This window comes from Dendrobium catenatum, unplaced genomic scaffold (genome assembly GCF_001605985.2).
Source record: "Dendrobium catenatum unplaced genomic scaffold, ASM160598v2 fragScaff_scaffold_253, whole genome shotgun sequence".
NCBI classification, from domain to species: domain Eukaryota; kingdom Viridiplantae; phylum Streptophyta; class Magnoliopsida; order Asparagales; family Orchidaceae; genus Dendrobium; species Dendrobium catenatum.
In genome coordinates this window covers 762-15,690 of record NW_021318715.1, presented here as the reverse complement: position 1 = coordinate 15,690, position 14,929 = coordinate 762, and the positions used below count along the sequence as shown (strand labels likewise).

The following is a 14,929-nucleotide window of genomic DNA, read 5'->3' as shown; positions in this document are numbered from 1 at the left end:
CTCGGTACATGCTCAGTATTGCTCAGTATATGCTCGGTACCGCTCAGTACATGCTCGGTACTGCTCAATATATGCTCAGTACTGCTTGGTACATGCTCGGCACTGCTAGGTACATGCTCGGTACCGCTCAGTACTTAGGTACATGCTCGGTATTGCTAGGTATATGCTCGGTACTGCTAGGTACATGCTCGGTACCACTCGGTATCTTCCCATACAAACAACTTACGAACTTTAAAAAGGTGTTTCATCGGGAGATCTTTATTAATTTATATCACACTATTCATTTTCATTCCTTATACGTAAATTGTATGACAGGTTGTTCACTAATTTCTAAAAACTTATGCTCCAGGTATATTTGTGTTTTCATGCATTCTGTGAAAAAAGGAACTTTGTGATGCAATATTCCAAATTCAGCTTGGAAGAATCTTCACTATTGCTTTGAGATATTCTCAGCATCTTATTTATTTTCCCAGTCATTAGTTTTGTTTGTTTAAGGCATGATATCTTGGTATCCTTAGATGAAAGCTTATCTGACAATCATGTTGGAATCTCTTTCAAATAGGGTATTTTTGTTGGGTGTGTCATAATTCACATTCAGGATCGTGACAAAGAGAGGACTTTTTATAGCAGAATTCAAGATGTAGTGCAACATTGATGAAATTGCTGCTTATTTCAGAAATGATACCTGCTAGCTGATCTTGAATGTTGGTAGGGTCCTTTCTGGTGACATGTCCTGTGGTGTTTACTTTAACTCTATAACCAAATTTACAAAATGATAGAAGACCATTCCTTCTTAGTGGTCTTGGTACAAGCTTGAGGTTAGTATCTGACCGTGCAATGAGGTTATCATTTGAGATGCACATTTTGTACCATCTACAAAAAATTTGCTCCCTTCACAGATTATTTCTCTTATGGAAGGTATTTTTGTGGTCTTAACAGTGTGCGTTGAGATATCAAATTAATTGTAGATTTGTTCCATTTACTCAAATTGTTTTGTGTGGTGTTTGCCTGCATGCATGAATTCTTTATTTTTACCAGCAATTTTTTTTTTTTTTGAATGTGTCAATATATTTCTACTGAGACGTATAGCAATTGCGGTTGATTTTAGTTAATTGAATAAATTTGTCTTCTGTTGGGTTGTTTAGTCTATTCCTAGCTTCTATACTTGTTCTTTACCTTCGTTGATCTTTTTTATGTTATCTGAAATAAACCCCCTTTTTTAACAAAAGCAAACTGTCCAAAGGCTCATCTAGGTAGCACATAACTATCAAGCAGCTTTAAATTTCATTTACTGCTTCAAATTGTGTCTGAACTAAAGTAGACTCCTTGACTTGTTGAAACTTTCTTGATATTTCACTTAGCTTGTGTTGACAATTCCTTTGATGTGTGAAATGGTTCCAATAAACTTCATTCATTATTTTAATCATTCATATCAAAATATCTACGAGCTCCTTCTGTCTTTAATTTGCAAAACTATTTCTATGATTGCTTTTATTTTTAATACAGGGTTTTATAGTTTCCAGTTAAATCATGTCAGATTTGACGTGCTTGGAGAAATGTATGTCAAATGTGAACCACAGTTTCTACATACTTCCTGCATTGTTTTGATCTTTAATGAATCTTTTGTTTTGCAATATTTGGAAATATTATTAAGCTGTTCATCTTGTTTTTTTTTTTGGATAAGTGTGGCAGCTTAATTTCCTATTTGCTGTGAGTGTTATATTTAAAGCCTATCTCTTGGGCATATACGAAATTTGTTACTTTTTTTTTAAATGCAATGCATATGAAAAGAACATTTACCAGTTTTTTGTTATTTTATGCTATTGTCTGCCCTTCCCTTTATTGTAATCTCCACTTAGGCATTTAATCTCTTTATGTTGTTTGTTTAATTGTTTCTGGTATATAGTACGATGAACAGTCCTTATTAGCTTCTTCTGGACAAGATATTTATGCTTAGTCCTTTTATGCCTGATGCGGAGGACATGGGACTATGATGTACTGGATCTGGTTCTGTATCCCTATTACTCTTCCGAAGTCTGTCAACTAGGAGGACAGGGAAAATATAATCTAGTCTAGGAATGGTTTAATTTCTTGGAATTGTTTCAGTTAAGGTTCCCCTTGAAACAACACCTAGGATTCTTCGAATTACACCAAGGAAGAGAGCCCGGCTAGACTGCCATATTCGTGATGAAAATTAACTTATTTCCAGCTGAAGAAAGTTTTCAAACAATCAAAACAAATAAATAGTTTATCTTTTTAAGAAGGTTTACAATGTTAAATCATCCGGACTCTGTCTGAATCAATCTATCCACTTAATAAAAAAAAATACGGTCATAAAGTTCTCATGTGCAACTTCCATGTATGAAAGATAATAAAACTTGAAGCAATCATAAATATATTGTCATCAATAACCGATGGTTGCATTGACATGTATGAGGGATAGAGAAAATAATTATAAAAGAATATTTGTACATGAAAAATATGATGCAAGGTTAAAAAAAAGTGCTGATGGTTTTTATAATGTTTGCATAACATTGTAGCTTTAACTATTCAATGACAAATTAGATATAAGTGTTGCAAATCTAAGAAAAAAGGTGGTGGAATGAGATGGAGAGCAAAATAATGTCTAATGCTATGTTGTATATTTTGAATATGGAATCTTTGATAGAGGAAGGTTGATCAACTTCAAGAGGCAAAGAAAAATCCTCAAAATTTTGAATATGGAATCTTGGATATAGATCCATCATTTTATTTTAATTCCGTTTAGTGAGAGAAAGTCCCGTTTCAAATTTTCTTTTTTGAATTCCGTTCTTCCTGTGGAAAGTTCGGGTATGGCGGCAGATAGCTGCTGCCCATCTGCGGCAGATGGCTGCTGCCCATCTGCGGCATCAACTCCAGTGGTTCGTCCCCAAGGAAGTTCACATGCTCATAGTGAAGTAAATCGTATTCGCTCTATTGTCGAGAGGTTGGATTCAAATGGATTTGCTCTCAGAAGATCATTGAATGAAGGCCCTCTGGTGATTAGAGAAAATTTATCTGATGTAGTAAAGAAAAATCCTCCTGTGGAAGGAAAAGGGAAAGATGTAGTTTAAGATTTGGAGTATAAAACTCCTCGTTCGTCTAAGTCTCCGTCAAAATCTCTTACGAAGGCCAACGATCATGAGGCTTCTTCTTCAGGCATGAAGATTTTTGTCAATAGGTTTGGCAATTTTAACTCTAATACCGAGTTAAATTCGGATCTCGAACTGAATAAGATATCTTCGCCAACGGATGCTGTGAGTATTCCTAATAACAGGAAAGAGGTTGATGATGGTTTGAATGCGGGAGCTTATTGTTCGAATGTGGTAAGGGAATTTGTGGTTGATAAAGAGATGAATAAAAGTGGCATGGAACCCTGATCAAAACGTCCTTACATAAAAATTAATTTTAAAAGGGGGAATCTTTTTTGATGGATGATGGTGTTGCTGTTAAGTTACATACTCCTAATGAAATGGCTAATGCTAACAAATTACAATTTGCTGTGGTAGTTAAGGTATTTGGTAAAGAAATTCCTATTCATATTATTGCAGCTGAATTGAGACGTCAATGGGCTCAGTTTGGTTAGTTTCATCTTACTATTCTTGGGATTGGATTGGTTTTGTGTTCGTTCCAATCATTTGAAGCTATGAAATTTGTTCTTACAGGAGGCCCATGGCATGTGAATGAGCATATTATTGGACTTGATAAATGGTTGCTGAGTTTTTCTCCTTCTTCCATGAAGGGTCTAACATCTCCAATGTGAAAAAGAATGCCTCACTTACCCTTGCAATGTTGAGGTAAATGTGACTAGAATTGCCTCTAAGGTGGGAAAATCATTAATGTTAGATTGAAATATGTTTCAATGGGGGAGGGGAGAATTTGCAAGAGTATGTGTTCGGGTTGGGTTGGATAACCAACTTCCTTTAGGAGTTTGGGTTGAAAGATGGTCTGGGCATTTTTTCCAAAGAATTGAGTATGAGAAGATCTAGACATTTTGCTATGATTGTGGAAGGATTGGACATGAAAGGAATGATTGCTTGCATAGAACTTTTCCTATCAAGGAATCAGTGAATGAGGCTAGTAAATCTGAGCAGAGTAGATCTAAAAATGCTCTTCAGAATGACATTGATATAAGCTCTTCGTATTGACCTTGGGTTCATGCGAATTATGGTAGGAAGAAGAGATCATTTCCAGCTAGACCGAATCATAATGTTGGTCAGAAGATGTTCAGGATGAAAAATTCGATTAATCCTTCAATAGGTGATGCTGTGAAGATAAGTAGATCAGTGCCAGATGACAAAGCAAAGTATACTAGCTTGGTGTTAGGAGGGAATAAGGAGCTGAATATTGTTACTAAAGAAGTTGTCATTTTCTCCCGTGGACAAATAGGAAGGAGCAGCTGCTGTACAAGGAAATTCTGGGGAGCAGAATAAGATTGCAGAAGGAAATTTGGTGCTTTCTAATCCAGGACCTGGTATGAATTTTGTTTCTATTTCTTTTGAAATTCCCATTGTTATAAATAAATGTTGCTTTAAATGGAAGCTGCTATGAAGAATTAGATAGTGAAGATACTTCCAGAAAAAGCTCGGAATTTGGCAAAGAACCTAATGCTTCTTTGGATCATATGAATGCTATTATGAGTAAGGGTGATAAAGGCTTGAGAAGTAATGAGCATTTTATGAAGCTTGCTAATTGTAAAGAGGTTGATGGCAGCTCAGGTGCAGCAAAAAAATAAGCTCTCCAAGGAGCTTAAGTCCCTCAGACCGGTGAGAATCCTTCCACGTATTAGAAATCTAGAGGGATTGAGCAAAGGAAAGGGCGGGGACTCTTCCCCCTTAATTGAGTAATAAGTTCCATAGCTTTTTAGAATTGAGAGGAGCAAAAAAAAGAGGAGCCTCTCTTTATTTAAAAGAATTTGTAAAATATTTTGATGTGTTTTTTGTGTGTATTGTGGAGACAAAAAATTCTGTCATTGATAGAGTGGAATTCAATAAATTTATGGGTTTATATTAGGATTTTTCGTGCTTCCCTCTGATGGAATGCCATGCGGAATTATGGTCATTTGGAGATCGGATTTGCCTTCCTTCTTGGTTTTGGAGGCTTCCTCCCAAAGTGTTATTGGTGATTTAAATGTTTTTAGCAAAGGTGTGTGGATGGTATCTACAATTTATGGTGGCAAGGATGTTTGTAAAATGAGGAACTTGTGGGATAGTCTTCAATCATTTTCTCATAGAAATATCCCTTTCGGTGATTGGTTGGGACTTTAACTATATTCTGTCTCAAGATGATAAGGAGGGGGGGGGGGGGGTTGGAAATTTGTTTTCTCTCAAAGTCCTAAGGAGATGAAGTTATTTATGAATAACAATGATTTTCATGAAGTGGGCCTTGTGGGTCCTAAATTCACTTGGTGCAATAATAAAAGTGGTGGTGGATGTATTTTGAAGAGATTGGATAGATGATTATTGAACTTTTTTTCTTTGGAAAAGATTCACTTAACTGCTGTAAGACATCTTGCAAGAGTGGCTTCGGACCAGGAGGTGGGGGGGTTGGAAATTTGTTTTCTCTCAAGGTCCTAAGGAGATGAAGTTATTTATGAATAACAATGATTTTCATGAAGTGGGCCTTGTGGGTCCTAAATTCACTTGGTGCAATAATAAAAGTGGTGGTGGATGTATTTTGGAGAGATTGGATAGATGATTATTGAACTTTTTTGCTTTGGAAAAGATTCACTTAACTGCTATAAGACATCTTGCAAGAGTGGCTTCGGACCACTGTCCAATTGTATTGAAGATCTTTAACTCCACTCCTAGGAAGAACATAATTCATAAGTTTGAAGACATATGGGCTTCATATCATGCTTCTTCAATCATAGTTTCAAAATCCTGGAATAAATCAATTCGTGGTGATGCGGTGCAAGTTCTTAATAAAAAATATAAAAGAGCATTGAAGGCTTTATTTTTTTGGAGTAAAGCTAAACTCAAAAACTTCTTGTCATTGAAGGATAGCCTTAAGGAGGCGCTACAGCTACAGTTGGAAGAGGTTGAAATCGGCTGGTTTTCTGAAGAAAAATTGCTCCTTTTGAGAACAAAAGTTAGTGAACTGAATGGTTATCTCGCTCGTTTGAACACTTGGTGGAGACAAAGGGCTAAAGTTAGGTGGATAGAAGAAGGGGACTCTAACTCCAAATTTTTCCATGCTTTTGCTTGTGCGAGAAGAAATGAGAATTGGATTAATCAAGTAAAAGATGTAAATGGAGTTCTGGTTGAAGAACATAATGATATTGACTAAAATGTTTTTCAAATATTTTCATGTTAAGTGGAGAAATAAGAAATGCAAGCTAAAAGAATGGCCGCCTCCTTGGTGTATGCTTGATGATGGGGATAGAAGAATGTTGGATGTTGATTTCTCTATGAATGAAGTTATGGAGGTTATTAAAAACCTGGGTGGGAATAAGTCATCGTGTAGTGATGAGATTTCTCATTCCTTTGTTAAAGCATATTGGAATATAATTGGAGAAGATGTTTGCAAGGCTATTAATCAATTTTTTTCTTATGAGAAGCTTTGTCAAGAGTAGAAGGAGACTCTTATTATATTAATTCCTAAAGTATAGAATCCTATGGTTCGTTCTAATTATCGACCTATTAGTCTTTGCAAATCTATGTACAAGATAGTGGCTAAAATATTGTTGAATAGATTATTGTTGATCATTTCTAAGATCATTTTTGAAGATCAAGTGACATTCATTAAAGGAAGATCAATTTCTAATCACATTCTTCTGGCTCAAGAAGTGTTCAACAAAATCATATTTTCTAAGGCCAAGAAAAGGCCTTTTGGCTATCAAGATCGATATGGAGCAAGCTTATGATAGTATATGCTCATCAACTTTAAAACAAGTATTTGAACACTTTGGATTTTTGATTAAATTTTTTAATCTATTGATGGAATTGATCCAAGGTTCTTTATTCTGATCAATGAAAGTAATTCCAATTGGATAGAGGCGAAGAGTGGATTTTGATAAGGGTGTCCCTTATCACCCTTTTTATTTATTATGTGCTTTCAACTTCTTTCAAATGCTTTTATTCAAAAAGGTATGAACTTTGGGATCAAAATTTCTCAAAATGCTTAGAAAGTTTCTCATTTATTGTATGCAGATGATATCTTGTTGTTTTCAGATGCAAAAACTAAGAGTCTGAAGAAGCTGAAGAAAATTCTCTTGGATTATTGCAATTGGTCAGGTCAAAAAATAAATATCCAGAGATCATCTATTTTGTTTAGTAAATCGATCAATAGAAGGAAAAGGAAACTTATATCAAAATTGTTGGGTTACAAAGTGGTGGACGAGATGAATTATCTAGGAGTTAAAATTGCATTAAGGAGGCTTGTGAATTCTGTTCTTGATGGAGATATCTTTAAGTAGATTGAATGCTTGGGAAAATAGATTTATTTCTCTAGAAGGTAGAATGGTTCTGGTTAAATTGATTTTTCTCGCTCTTCCATTATTTCTATCAACTCATATATTGGTTCCTATGGGTCTCTTGAAGGTGTTTGATAAAATTTGCTGAAACTTTATTTGGAACAAACAAAATGGTAACCATGGTCTTCATTATGTTGCATGGGAGGTCTTTTGCAAGACGAATAAGAGGGGAGGACATGGTCTTTATTCAGCTGTATTAAAGATGGGTCCTTTAAGGGCAAAATTTGTTTGAAACCTCATTAATATGCCCATATCACTTCTAAATAGAAACTTAATTGCGAAGTATGGAGATAATTTGTGGAATTGTGAGGCGAAGAGGTGCAGCTCGGTAACTTGAAAAACTATTTTGGATGGGTCGAAGTCTCTTAGTAACATTGTGAGGTGGAAAATTTATTCGGGTTCCTCCATTAACGTCCTTAGGGATGTTTGGATTCTTGACAAAAGCATTGAAAAGTGGCTTACATACATTGCAGAATTAGAAGATGATGCGATTTCCCTGGATGCGTTTATTATGAATGGAAGTTGGATGGTAAATTGATTAAAGCATCAATTTGTAGATCTCGTGGACCTTATCACACAAATTCAAATCCACCCAGAATTGGTTCATTATCGGTTGGAGCTGAAATCAAAAGTTTCTGGAAAAATGATCTTACTTCAGAGATAGTGCGAATTATAGAGGAATTATGTTAATGTATAATACTTTAAAACTATAGGAGAGAGTTATGGAGTATAGGTTACGACGTGATACTAATGTTTCTCAAAATCAAATTGGATTCATGCCGGGTAGGTCTACTATGGAAGCTATACATTTGTTGAGAGGTTTGATGGAGAAGTATAAAGAGAGTAAGGAGGATCTACATATGATATTTATTGATTTAGTGAAAACATATGACAAAGTTCCAAGAGAAGTACTTTGAAGAGTTCTAGAAAAGAAAGGGTTAATAGTGCTTATATTCAAGTCATTAAAGATATATATGCACGAGCTGTTACTTGTGTTCAAACACAAGGTGGTTTGACCAAGTATTTTCCTATTTTATTTGGATTACATCAATGATCAACCTTAAGCCCATATCTTTTTGTTTCAGTTATGGATGTTCTCACTAGACATTTACAAGTTGATATACCCTCGTGTATGCTTTTCGCTGATGATATTCTTGTTGTTGTTAAGATTAGAGAGAGTGTTTAAGGTAACCTTGAATTATAGAGGTCAATCCTAGAGTCCAAAGGTTTTCATTTGAATAGATCAAAAATTGAATACATGGTGTGTAATTTTAGTAGTGATAGATCTAGTGGGGGATTGTAACTTTGGGCGATCAAGTCATTGATAAGAGTACACATTTTAGATATATTGGGTCTATTGTTCAGAGTGATGGTGAAATAGATGGGGATATTAGTAGTAGAATTTAAGTTGGATGGTTGAAGTGGAGAAATGTATCAGGCTTGTTGTGTGATATAAAAGTACCCCTAAAACTTAATGGAAAATTCTACAAGATGGTGTTGAGACTTGCAATGCTTTATGACTCAAGTTGTTGGCCATTAAAAGAGAAGCGTAATATTAAGTTAAGCGTTGTAGAGATGAGGATGCTTAGGTGGATGAGTGGCTTTACTCTTAAAGATAAGATACAAAACGAGCATATCCGTGAAAAGGTTGAAGTTGTTCCAATGACAGATAAGATTGGAGAGAGTCGCCTTAGATAGTTTGGTCACTTAAAATAGCGGCCTTTCGATGACTCGATTAGGAAAGTGGATGTATTAGATTTGGCTTATGTTATGAAAGATAGAGGTAGACATAAAAAGACTTGGTTAGAAAATATTTGAAATTACCTTTCTTTATTAGATTTAAATGAAAATTTGACTCTCAACAAGACACAATGGAGAAAAATGATTCATGTAGCCGACCCCACATAGTGGGATAAAGGCTTGATATTGTTGTTGTTGTTGTTGCATCTTTGACTATATTTGATTGCGAGATTGACATTGAATGGCGGCACTAGGATTGATGATATCAAGAGGGATGCAAATGTTTGTAGCTTGGTTTGGTCAATGATGGAGATCGAATCGGTGGTGGTAATTAAGATTTGAGATATTGTGTTCCAGCACTGAAGTGAGTATGATGTGTGCCAACAACTATTGGATCTAGGAGATTATGTGAACAATGTATTTAGTCAAATTAGAACTAGTAATTAATGCTACTTGTGGAAATTAGTAGGGCTTGACAAGTAGATATGGTGCACAATAAGATTACCTCCCTTGGGGGTATAGTTGTATAAGATTATTGTTATAATTGAAGAGAAGTTTTACCTTCCTTGAGACTAAAAATAAAGCAAATCTCTCATATATCATTTTGAAATTTAGAGAATAGGAAAATAATTTAGGCTTTGCTTAGCATTCTTATCTTTTGTTGTGTTGAGTTGTGATGTATAGTGTTGTGATATGTTTTGTTGTGTTATTGATTGGAGTAGATGATTGTTTGATAAATTCATATTTAATTTATTATCTGAAGTGTTTTAAGGTTGTAGTTGTTTGGCAAAAAGTAGTTGTGACACTATTATGAATTGATTGAATGACTAAAAATAGATTTGTTATAATCTAGTAAATAATATATAAATAATTAAATTTAATTATTAATTGAATAATTCTGAAAGCTAAAACCCATAAATGCACTTTTCTATGAAGCTAACCTAAACTACCTTTCCATGAAAAAATATTTTTTCTGCTTTCATGCAATTAAGTTTCAAAATGCCAAAAATTATTTATGTTGTTTAGGAAAACTATGAAACACGGAAACTTGAAAAGCCTTTCATGTGTTGGCATTAACATTCCTTCAACAACTCTCAACATGTTTTTGACATGTTAATATTTAAAAACCGTGTTTTCTAGATGATGGTGAAGGTGCTTTTGAGGATAATATAAGTGTTGATATTGATGATGATTGTGATGCTTTATTTATTCTGATTAGTGATATTTCAATATGTTCATATCTTGTGTGGTTATTGTGAATATTATATATAATCTTTTTTGGGTTTTTGGTGTTTTGTGTATAAATACAATGTTAATATTGACAAAATCATGCCAAATTATTATGCTAATGTTAGTTTATTTTTGATAATTTAGTATACTTGATGAAATATTAAAATATAATTGTTGTTATATTAATGTTAGGTTTTCTTTTATTAATCGTAAGATTTTGTATGATACATATAAATACTCTATTATGTGATCTTTTTAATTTGAAAATATTAACCATAGATATTTTGATTATGCATTCTATATTAATAATCTATAAACGAAAATATTGTTTCATGGATGCATCATGCCATAATGTTTCTCAAAATCAAATTGGATTCATTCCGGGTAGGTCTTTGAATATATTCATTTATTGAAAGGGTTGATGGAGAAATTTAGAGAGAATTAGGAGGATCTACATATGCTATTTATTTATTTAGAGAAAGCATATGATAAAGTTCAAGAGAAGTGCTATGGAGAGTTCTAAAAAAAGGGTTAATAGTGCTTATATATAAGTCATTAGGGATATGTATGCAGGAGATGTTACCTGTGTTCAAACACAAGGTGGTTTGACCAAGTATTTTCCTATTTCAGTTGGATTATATCAAGAATTAGCCTTAAGCCCTTATCTTTTTTGCTTTAGTATGGATGCTCTCACTAGACATTTGCAAGACGATGTACCTTGGTGCATACTTTTTGTTGATGATATTCTTCTTGTTGATAAGACTAGATAGGGAGTTGAAGGTTAACTCGAATTATGGAGGTTAACATTAGAGTCTATAAGTTTTCGTTTGAATATATCTAAAATCGAATACATGGAGTGTAATTTTAGTACTAATAAATCTAGTGGGGGGTTTGTGACTTTGAGCGATGAAGTCGTTAATAAGTGTACTCGTTTTATATATCTTGGGTCTATTGTTCAGAGTGATGGTGAAATATATTGGGATATTATTAATAGAATTTAAGTTGGATGGTTGAAGTGGAGGAATGCTTTGGGTTTGTTGTGTGATAGAAATGTACCACTCAAACTTAAGGGAAAATTTTACAATATGGTGGTGAGACCTGCAATGCTTTATGGCGTAAAATGCTGGCCATTAAAAGAGAACCATAATGTTAAGTGAAGCGTTGTTGAGACGAGGATCTCAGGTGGATGAGTGGATTTACTCTTAGAGATAGGATACGAAATGAGCATATTCGTGAAAAGGTTGGAATTGTTACAGTGACAAATAAGATTAGAGAGAGCCACCTTAGATGGTTTGGTCATGTAAAACGGTGGCCTTCTGACAACCTTGTTAGGAGAGTAGTTGTATTAGATTTTGCCTATGTTAAGAAAGTAAGAGGTAGACCTAAAAAGACTTAGTTAGAAAATATTATAAATAACCGTTCTTTATTAGATTTAAATGAGAATTTGATTCTTAACAGGACATAATGGAGAAAAAAGATTCATGTAGCCAACCCCACATAGTGGGATAAAGGCTTGATGTTGTTGTTGTTGTGATGAGCTTGAGTAACAAGTGATATCTTTTATTTTTTGGCATGTTATATTTTGCTGATTATATTCTGTTAATGTGGCCTTTTTTTTTTGTTTCAAGCTGATGTGAACCGAGAAAATTTTTTTCCCCATCTCTATTGACAAATAGGCTGTTGTATGTTTCACTTAATAGGCCTGCATTATTCTTTTGTAATTTTTCCAATGTGTTATGCTGCAAATTTTAATGATTATTAGTTCTTGAAGCATTGCGATTAAAACTATTCTAGAATTTCGATTTAACCATCTGGTTTTCACTGTTATATATGTTCGTTTTATTCCAAAAAGCTCATCAGGATGTAAATGCGTGATAACTTTTTAAAGCTTGTAGTGAACTTTTTTAAGTCCTTAAAATTTCATCTTTGGTGTTGTGGTCAAGATCCTCTTTCTTGTTATCAAAAATAAAGTTGTTTTCATGCAGAGTGGAGTCCCAGAGAAAACCGGGGATGTAGTCAGAGCAGTGTCTGATGTTGTGATCGATTCCCCATACAAGGTTCTAAGAACATTCTCCTCACAGATACTTGTTTAGCTTAAAGACTTGGTAGTTTATTGTGATGTGGCTATGGATTTATATCATGAGTTTACGTCCTGTTTAAATGAGATGTTCACTTTCTGCTGTTGCAGATTTTTGTTGGTGGAATTTCAGATATTCTGTCTTCCAAGATGGTAAGTTTTATCTTGCTTGGTGACGAACATCTAGATGTTTTCTATTAGTGCGTGGGCTCTTTCTTCGAGTCCGTAGTAAATGTTTGGTTCTCTTTGATATTTAGAAATTCCTTACGGTTCTGTTATGCATTTCTAGCTTATGGAAATTGCCAATGCTTTTGGGCCATTGAAGGCTTATCGCTTTGACTTCAGTAAGGAGCTCAATGGTCCTTGTGCCTTTTTAGAGGTATTTGTAGATGTTGAATCTAAGTAATTGCATAAATGTGAATGTTACCATATTCTTGTGTATTCCTCATGGCAGTATGAAGATCATTCAATTACTTCGAAGGCATGTGCTGGTCTTAATGGATTGATGCTGGGTGGCTTCATTCTTACTGCAGTCAGAGCTTTTCCTGATATCAATGTAAAGCTGTTTTGGTGCTCCGTTTTAAGTTTCTGTTACTTCAAGGCTGGTTGAGTTTATTTGCTGATGTGCTTCATTTGTAGGAGGATAATGCAAGACCTCCATCTTACGCTGTTCCTCCCCATGTAAAACCACTTCTCGCTAACGTTACACAAGTCCTTGGGCTTCATAATTTGGTAATCTTTCTTCTCAACATATATATAATGCCAATTTTTTTGTTTCTTCCATTGATTCATATTGTGTGATTTTCTTGGTATACCTGACAATTGCACTTATTTACAATGCGAGTTAGATCAATCAGGAGGATTTCCATACTTTGTCTGAAAATGAATTGGAGGAAACACTGGAAGATGTCCGGTTGGAGTGTGCAAGGTGCATAAAAAAGCCCAAATATCTGCTTCTATAATTAGTTTCATTTATTCATGTATTCAGCAAAAGGGTGAATTCGCTTCTTGGTTGCAATATTTCCAGGTTTGGAACCGTAAAAGCTGTGCACTTAGTGAGACATAGCAGCAGTAGCAATGAGCAGAAGTCGGTAGCTTCTGAACTTTCCGATTCTGTCAATGCTTCGGCGTTGTTAGAATCAAATGTCAGCTTTCATAGTGGAAGTAAAGAGAAGGCCAATGAGATGCATCTCGACAAGATTACAGAAGCCTCGACTCCAATATATGTTGAAGAGCCTGAGAATGTCAAAGATGAAGATGGGCTAATTAAGGAAGATGAGATGAAAGAATCAGCAGGACCTTCTGAGGATTTGCAAGACATTGACGAGGGTACAAATGATCAAATTGAAGATGGCCGTATTGAAGAGAATGCTTTAATTTCCAAATTCCCTGCACCTAAAGAGATGCCTGATGCCAAATTGGCTGAAGAGACAAAATTAGATCCTATTGCTGCAGATAAAGAAGAGAACAAAGGAAATGAAAACCGGAAGTTTGTTGCAGAAAGAGATTTGGAAAGTTTACAACAGCAGGCTAATCTTTCTGAGACATTTGAGCCAGGTTTGATTCTTGTGGAGTTTCAGAGGAAAGAAGCAGCTTGTAATGCAGCTCACTGTTTGCATGGCCGATCGTACGACGAACGGAAGGTTGCAATTGAATATATCCCTCATGATGTTTACTTCAATAGATTCGCCAAATAAGCTTTTGCCAGAAAAAAAATCATTAGATGAACTGTAAGATTGTACTGCGACTGCATTGATTATTGACATTTGTTAAAATGAGATGCATTGCTTAGTGGAACATTATAATAGATTTTATTTTTAAAGAATATACAACTGTGTTCAATTTAATGTCTATTTATTGCTCTTATTAACTAGTCATGCCGTCCACTGTTACTATACTAATTCAATTATCCATGTAACAGTTAAATACCAGTTGCAGAATTCTGCCATGAGTTATTGTGGAGAATAAAAGGGATGCTTGCAGTAAAAGCTATATTCTAGCACAAAAAAGATGTCATGTCCGACATAAAACATGGCAAGTTTAATAATTGAGGGTTCGTTTGGGATATTTTTTTAATGTTTTTTAAAATAGTGTTTTGGTTAAAAAAAATTTTGAATTAAAAAATTATTTTAGAAAGCAATGTGAAAGCTGTCCCAAATGAAATTTGAGTGACTTGATTGTCTATTTTCAGGGGTTGATCTTGATTTACTGTATATTCATTTGTTCAATCGAATCAAATAAATTTGAGAACTGGTTCATGAGCCGGCTGTTTAGACCACCGACTATGATCCGATTGGCATAACCATCTGGGCAACTATACATAGCTTTAAATGGATGAAATGCTCAAGTTCAATTGATGTAAAACAAGTGGAACTCTATCCGTTAAAGAT

General features: G+C 34.6%; 1 protein-coding gene across 2 annotated transcripts; it reads left to right on the top strand.

Moving 5' to 3' along the window:
* The first annotated feature begins 312 nt into the window (after positions 1-312).
* Positions 313-14,366, top strand: LOC110099726. Of its 2 annotated transcripts, none has more exons than XM_020826973.2 (8): positions 313-918; positions 12,448-12,519; positions 12,651-12,692; positions 12,829-12,918; positions 12,994-13,095; positions 13,179-13,271; positions 13,388-13,467; positions 13,567-14,366. In XM_020826973.2, the coding sequence occupies exons 1-8, from the start codon at positions 838-840 to the stop codon at positions 14,234-14,236; spliced, it is 1,230 nt and encodes a 409-aa protein (XP_020682632.1). In that variant the 5' UTR covers positions 313-837; the 3' UTR covers positions 14,237-14,366. The 2 variants fall into 2 exon arrangements, with proteins under 2 accessions (XP_020682632.1, XP_020682633.1); XM_020826974.2 differs by having other exon boundaries at positions 323-818.
* The last annotated feature ends 563 nt before the right edge of the window (positions 14,367-14,929 follow it).

Coding starts and splice junctions, on each gene's coding strand:
- LOC110099726 (XM_020826973.2), top strand. CDS start 838: ATGAGGTTATCATTTGAGATGCACATTTTGTACCATCTACAAAAAATT. Junction 919..12,447: donor GATTATTTCTCTTATGGAAG/GTATTTTTGTGG, acceptor GTTTTCATGCAG/AGTGGAGTCCCAGAGAAAAC. Junction 12,693..12,828: donor ATATTCTGTCTTCCAAGATG/GTAAGTTTTATC, acceptor ATGCATTTCTAG/CTTATGGAAATTGCCAATGC.